General features: G+C 37.1%; 1 protein-coding gene across 2 annotated transcripts in view; it reads right to left on the reverse strand.

The window, feature by feature from the left end:
• Positions 1 to 6460, reverse strand: part of rnf2 (ring finger protein 2) — a 21170-nt gene extending 14710 nt beyond the window's left edge. The window contains exons 1-3 of one of the 2 annotated variants that reach the window (XM_044218652.1): positions 6330 to 6460; positions 3182 to 3278; positions 1592 to 1758 (exon numbers count right to left, since the gene is read on the reverse strand). In XM_044218652.1, coding sequence (XP_044074587.1) covers positions 1592 to 1758; positions 3182 to 3268 — 254 coding nt within the window. In that variant the 5' untranslated portion in view covers positions 3269 to 3278; positions 6330 to 6460. The remainder of the gene's footprint in view (positions 1 to 1591; positions 1759 to 3181; positions 3279 to 6329) is intronic. The other variant, XM_044218653.1, reaches the window with a different exon arrangement.
• Positions 6461 to 7458: the final 998 nt, after the last annotated feature.

The raw sequence follows: 7458 nt of genomic DNA on the forward strand, positions 1-7458 counted from the left end.
CCCACAAACACACACACTCTGAGCAATCTCACAACAGCACTGCTTTCCAAACACCAATCAGAGTAAACCAAATTATAACGCAATGTAAAGAAACCTATTTGGAACACTGGAAAGAAGAAACTAAAAGCCAAAGTAGATTAGAATGTAATCTGGCCCTAAAAAGAGATTATGTATTGGCAGACTAGCTCTCTACTGTCAGAGATAGAAAGCAGAGACAGACACTAACCAAGTATAGGCTCAGTGACCACAAACTGGCAATCGAAAAAGGAAGACACAAAAAATCATGGCAACCAAAAGAAAACAGAATATGTGGTCACTGTTTGACAGGTGAGGTTGAGACAGAGATGCACTTCCTCCTACAATGTACAACATTCAATGAAATAAGGAACGTTTACTTTAACAAGTTCAACTCTGTAATCTCAGATTTCAAAGAGTTAAATGACCTCTCAATATTAAAAATACTCCTAAGAGAAGGAGACAGGGCATATCTTGCTGCCCAATATATAACATGCCACAACCTGAGGGACAGTGAATGACCTACACACGCAAAAAAATGTTGCAGTGTTTAGACGGCGTAGTCCCTCATTCGTCCAGGAGTGTTCCATCGTAGAAAAGGTTTCAATCGTAGTCATCTGGACACTGTTTTCAGAATCAAGACGTTTCGGCTCCCATCCGGAAGTCATTCTCAATTGTGAAAAATGGTCTGAGAACTCAGAAATTTAAGCTAATCTGCGTTAGATTAGACATTTCTACTATGTCCAGCTGTTCCTTTAGTCCTTGTTCAGTAGGAGACAGTAGAATAAGGTCATCAGCGTAAAACAGAGACTTCACCTGTCTATCTAGGAGGGAACACAGATTAGCTTAAATTTCTGAGTTCTCAGACCATTTTTCACAATTGAGAATGACTTCCGGATGGGAGCCGAAACGTCTTGATTCTGAAAACAGTGTCCAGATGACTACGATTGAAACCTTTTCTACGTTGCAGTGTTTAGTTTTCACTTTTTGTATGTGTATTTTAACTGTAAGTCTACAATTTATTATTATTATTATCATTATTATTATTATCCTCCTGTCTTAATTATCTGTATATATTTTAATATCACAATTCTTCTGTTTGTTTTTATTTTACACATGCTTTGGCAATGTTGACGTCTGTTTCCCATGCCAATAAAGCCCAATTGAATTGAATTGAATTGAGAAGGGGGGGAGGGGAGCACAAGGCAAATTCCACTTAGAATTTTAACATAATAATAATGTAATGGTAGTGGTAATATTAATATTAATAAAGTAATAATAATATGAATGATAGTGATACAAATAATAATGACAATAATAGCAATAAATAATGATCATAATAGTAATAAGTGATCTAATAAGATAGTGACAAGATTTATCTTGTCTGATTGTGGAGACCACACCTGATACTCTCCCTTCCATCAAAAGGTCACAACTATTCATTCTCTACAGCGCTGACATTCACATTATTGAATTAGCTAGTTTTCCCACCACTTGGGTGGGATCATTAGAAACCTGAATACCACTACAGGGACAGAGAGGAGTCTCCTGGTTTCTACTGCATGATAAAACTCACCCAGATCTCAAAGCTGTGATGATACAATCAGCGCAGAAGCGGTGCAGACATTCTTTGGTTGTCATTGTGTTCTTCAACATGTCCAGACAGATAGGACACATAAGTTCGCTGTGCAAGGACCTGGGCGACACCGCTATCTCTAGTCCATCTGTTATAGCCTCCTGTGCCAGTACGAAACAGATCGAGATGAAGGTTAGTACATACACAGATACATCTATCTGTGGAGTGGTACATGACTTAAAGAAACAGCTCACACGTCTTATTGATATTTTTAGGTCCTAAAACCTCATCCAGTTTCCAAAGTGAACTTTTTGACTCACCAGCCAAGGGGACTGGTAGATGAAAAATATCCATAAGCCCAGCATATTTTTTACCGGCCAAAATTATAAATTGCCTTGTTGTGTCACATATACATTTGTTTCAGTACATTTAATTGAGATAAAAAGGTATTCTGTTTAACACAAACTTAAAGAGGCCAGAGCAAAATCTGAAGCAAAAAGATTATAATATATTGATCAAAGGTTAATCAATTTAAGCCTCAATGCAACTCAAGAATTCAAAATTCTACTGAAGTATTCGCTATTAAATGTACTTAAGGATCAAACATAAAAGTAATGGGTCAAACACATGACTTTCACACAGAAGACCGGGGTTCATTTCCCATTTGAAACCAATAGTTAACATTGATTGTTTTAAGGAAGTAGTTATTCTAACCCAAACCATGATCTTTTCTTGAACCTAACCAAGTATTTTTGGTGCCTAAACCTGACCAAACTGCATCCATCACCTGAAATGTTTCTCAGCAAGCCTTATTTTGAAAGTCTAACCGGACGTTGCATATTTATTATTGCTACCTTGACCGCGGAATGAGAACGTGTTGAAGATGTGACACTGCCACACCTAGGCGAGCCAAAATGTGACACGGTGGACCAGTGGGTGTATTACACACTTTGGTATGATACTGGGTTGCCGCAGCAGACCGGCGGCAAGTGATAGTTTAGCGGAGTATCTGATGTCCCGTGCGGTAAACAGTGCTGCAAACTAGGAGCGCTTGAGAAGGGCAGTTTCGCGGCACTGTTTAGACACGCTTAAAAACACATATGGAAGTGTGTGTGTGTGTGAGTGTCAAACTCCAACCCAGACAGCAGGGGACAGAAGCAGCGCGCCCGTAAATGATACCAAAACGTGGTAGAGATTCTCAGCATAGTTTGTTATTACATGACTATTTTGGTACACACATTTACCCGCCAGTGTGGCGGATAGCCTTTCGAGATTTACTCGCCAAACGGAAAATCTACCCGCATTTGACGCTTGGTGGGTGTTAATATCGGACCCTGATCATAACCACAGCAACTGAAGAGTCATCATTTTGGATATTGCACACCTCAATGTTCTACTTTCAGGAGCATGAGAGAGCTCCAGATCTTCATAAATGTGTTACAAGGATAATTACACCATCAACTGATATGAATTGATTATGTGCTTTAGGAATACATGTCAACATGTTGTGTGATTAATAAAAATCAGTTTAAAAAACAAACAAAAGCAAAATGATTTTCATAATAATATAATAATGGTATGAATTAATACCTGTGGTGTTCTCTGTAGCTCATACAGACTCAGCTCCCAGGTCTTACTGAGGGGTTGAACCCCGTTGGTCTGAACTGTCTGAGTCATCACTGCAACACTGAAACGCACAAAAACAAAATGAGATTTTCTTGGAATTCTAGGATGTAATGATGACCTCTAGTGATGATTACTAATCAAATTTTGGTTGCAAATAAATGGTAAATGGACTGCACTTGTAGCACTTTTCTACCTTTGCAGACAAAACACTTTGCATTTTGCCTCATTCACACAGTCATGCACCAATTGTGGCAGAGTTCGGCAGCAACTGGGGTTTAGTGTCTTGCTTAAGGACATGTGGATAGGAACCACCAACCTTGCAATTAACGGACAACCTGCTCTACCTGAGTTTAGCTACCCCTGAATAATTAAATTATCATTTTAAAAGGTGTGAGCACTGGTTTAATGTAAACATCCTTCTATATAGTTGCCATGTTTTAATAAATGAATGTCAACTTTTTCAGATTTTTACTTCAGTCATGGGTTATTTAGATAAAATACATCTCATTTGCTTTGTCTTGAACATTTCATAGCCAAAGAAGCTTAGGAAATTAGACTTGAACAATACAGCAGCTTGTACAAGATATTTAGTTATTCAGAAATTACACAAACCCATAAGATGGTAATCACAGTCACCAAAACATTATGTTTTATAGTTTTGTTCCTGCTTTGTAAGACCATTTTAATAAGTTATAGTGCAATTAGGGTTGCAGCGGTACACTGGTTTCACGCTATACAAATGGTATGAAAATTGACGGTTATCATACCATGTACATTTGCTTATCTACAGTATTGAAGAAGAAAAAATGCAACTGGATGGAGAATCTCACCTGCGAATCTTTTTATTTATTTTCAAAAATACATAATATAACACATACTTCCATTAAAAAAAGGTTTCAAGTTTTGTCAGGACATAGGCTAATATTTTGTGTAATTAAAACAAAGCCTTTGTTCAATCAAAAAACCCTTCTGTTTTCATTCCTTTAAGGGTGATTGTAACTGATGATAATAATAACAATAATAATTATAATAATACCATATACTATGATATTTTCGTATCGTGAAAATCTCATATCGTTGCAACCCATTGCAATAAATGGAAATTTTCATAAATTAAATTGCTGTGAAATAAATACAATTCGAAAGACAGACAGAAAGACTTTTCAAATGAACATATGTATCCAACACTGTTGCTGTTTTATTTCTCATCCAGATCTGATTTTCAAACTGTACACATGCAGTATACTTTAAGCCTACTTTTCAAGTTAACCCCCTTGGTAAGAAACTGCATCTCAATAAAACATAAGGTTTGGCAAATCCATGTGAAACAGTGATTCATATTAATAAAATATAAGTAGCTTAATTTTGATTTGGAGTAGAAGCACCAATGGATGAGGAGAAAGATGTTCACACCAAGTTGCTTCAAGGACTTCACATTTTAGAGATGGATACTACACACAGTGACGGTGAAGTCTCTCAAGAAGATTAGAACATTTGAATTTGACACCACTGTTCATTAGCGTTTGTGTCCTTCATTATTTCTTATCCATGTCTTGTTGTTTTCTAATAGATTTTGATTCACCTAGATTTTTGAAACCTTACATAAAATTTTCAGCTATTCTATTGAAATTGTCATGCTTTCACAAACACACATTTGTTTATTAGTGGTGAAAAAAAGAAAAAGATAAATTACATCATCCAAGGAAATGTTCTTCCCACCACAGACAGCAGGCTACTTTCCTATCTGGCTGGCTTCTCAAAAGTAAAGAAATGCCAAGAAACAGCAACATTTTAAAAACATCAAAAGTGAATTTTCATATCAAAATACTATTTTTACTTTTGTTAAAGATAATGAATTGTGAATTGGATAGAAAAAAAACAAGTAAAGGATTAAAAACTTAAATGTTCAAAGTTTCTTAACACTATTGCAGCAGTATCCATCTCTAAGTGAAATCCCAGCAAAAAGATATTTCTCATTCCCCAGGGGTAAATATGGATCTTTTTGGATCCCAATCGACCAAGGAAGAGCAGAAGAGGTGAATTTTCCAAACAGCAGAGTCAGAGTCAGAGTCAGGGCAATTAGGACTGGTATCTGTCTTGAAATAATCTAAATATCTCAATTAAGTTCAACTGACATTTCAAAGAACTGGTTTTGTGCCTCTTTGTCAATGCCACCTGAGATCTTTGGGCCAGGAAACCAGGAAAAGTCAACCCACACTGGGTATTGGGCCTGATGGGCTACTTGTACTACGTTCCTACCTAATAGCCTTTAGAAAAGACAAATAGATAAGCCAAGAAATCTAAATGTCAAAATTCCAAAGCTACTCTCAGGCTGCCGCAGTTGTGTGGCCATGCTGCCATACATGTGACAGACAAGAGGTGAAAGTGGATGTGGTCCGTATTAAAACACACTGGGTGGTTAAAGACAAACTGGTGTATCACCTAAGATTAAAAATATCAAGAAAAACAAAAACAACAACGGAGACGTGAACCTTGGAAAGTCTTGACCACAACTCTGTAATGCAATAATCAATTAATGTCAATAAAAAAAGCCCAATGTGTTAGAACTACTGACTCAAATTATATAACGTTAACGTTAAACTATACGATGACATTTGATTCAGTCCATCTTATTGGTACTAGCTAATCAATTGCAGTAAATAGACAGACCCCGGGCACAGATTTCATGTAAAATCTGTGGGGCTCGGCTAATGCTAACTAGCTAGCTACTACAGAGCCTAGCTATTCTTCGAAACGCTAGCATTAGAGGCAAAATAAGCTTAAGATTATAGCATTTATGTAGCCGACAGAAGACAAAGAAGTATAGGCAGTTTATTTGTGCCCATTTAAATATTACAGCGAATGATACAAAAAGCTAATATCTAAAATATTCCAAGGAGTCGTGAATGTAATCTGTCGCTGTGACAGAGGGAAAAACAACAACAGAGAAAGAGCCGACGCACCAATCTTTGGAGGTAAGCTATATGCTTTTTGAACCTTAATTCCAAATTTAAACAGTTGCAAACTCGTAAGCGAACGAAATAATACAAAAATACAGACATTAAAACAAAATATTCGTAGCTTGCAAAAATATGACTGTTTCTGTACTTACATTTTCAGTTGTGTGTACGAGCCGATCCAACCAGCGCGTTTAGGCGAAGGCAATATGGCGGATGCACAAGAAGCGATGTATTCTGGGAAATTGAGGCGCCATGCCAGTCGGGCTGGGGGCCCGAATCAAAAATGAATAATGGAGGTGCATGAAAAGAGAACAATTGGTAGCCCTGTCAACGTGCATAACTATTGTCCAACAACCTTCCACCTGAAAGCAGGTAAGAAGTAAACCATTCAGACCCATTAATGGGTTGCCTGGCATTGGCAAGGGAGAAGACAGATAGTGTCAAACACAACAGATAGATCCTGATGTGTAGCCTAAATTCTGAAGGTAAAAGTATGCATAGGAAGACGTTTTTGAGATTGAAATTAGCTAATGAAAAAGAAGGCATGGTAGAGAAGAAGGAAACTGGTTGAATACTATCTTTTAACATGTCGAGTCTTCCCTGCCTCTCTCTTCTGTTTTACATGTCCCCTTCAGAACCACAGATCAGGGCCTCCATTCATTCATTCATTCATTCATTCAGTTTCTAATCATGCTGGTCATATAATATTTACTGTGATGTAGTTTTACATTGTTCCCACTAGAAGACATCAGAGCTCTAGTGTTATTGTAAGTATTGATTTGGTGATTTGCAGGTCAAAATATGTCTAAAGTTAGTTGTGAGGAAGCTTTTTGGAGGTTCCATACATACAGTGTACAAACATTTGCACAGGTAGCCACGGGTTCTGCAAAATTGTACAGATGATAGAGAGGTAATCATGTTAATTAATAGAACAACTAGGCTCATTAAGAAAAACAGATAAGGAGAAACTGATGAGACTGAGTAGGCACTGGCTCGTGGAGTGGGATGACAGCCAAATTATTATACAAAACTACATGTTGAAAAACATTTTTGGAAACTGCAGGAAGCTCTAGTTCAGTTGGACTGGAGACTGAACTCTCTCATAAATGCTGCTGGACACATCTTTCAGAAGATTCTTCTCCTCTATCAATAGTCTATAGTAATAGTTATGGTTGATTTTTTTTATATGATAACTGTACATATCTATTGAACACTAAAAATTTCTACACACTTCAGAAAACACATTAGGGAGTAGGGAGTTAGTCAGACTGATTAAAATTA

Source organism: Siniperca chuatsi, linkage group LG13 (assembly GCF_020085105.1).
Source record: "Siniperca chuatsi isolate FFG_IHB_CAS linkage group LG13, ASM2008510v1, whole genome shotgun sequence".
In the NCBI taxonomy this organism is placed as follows: Eukaryota; Metazoa; Chordata; class Actinopteri; order Centrarchiformes; family Sinipercidae; genus Siniperca; species Siniperca chuatsi.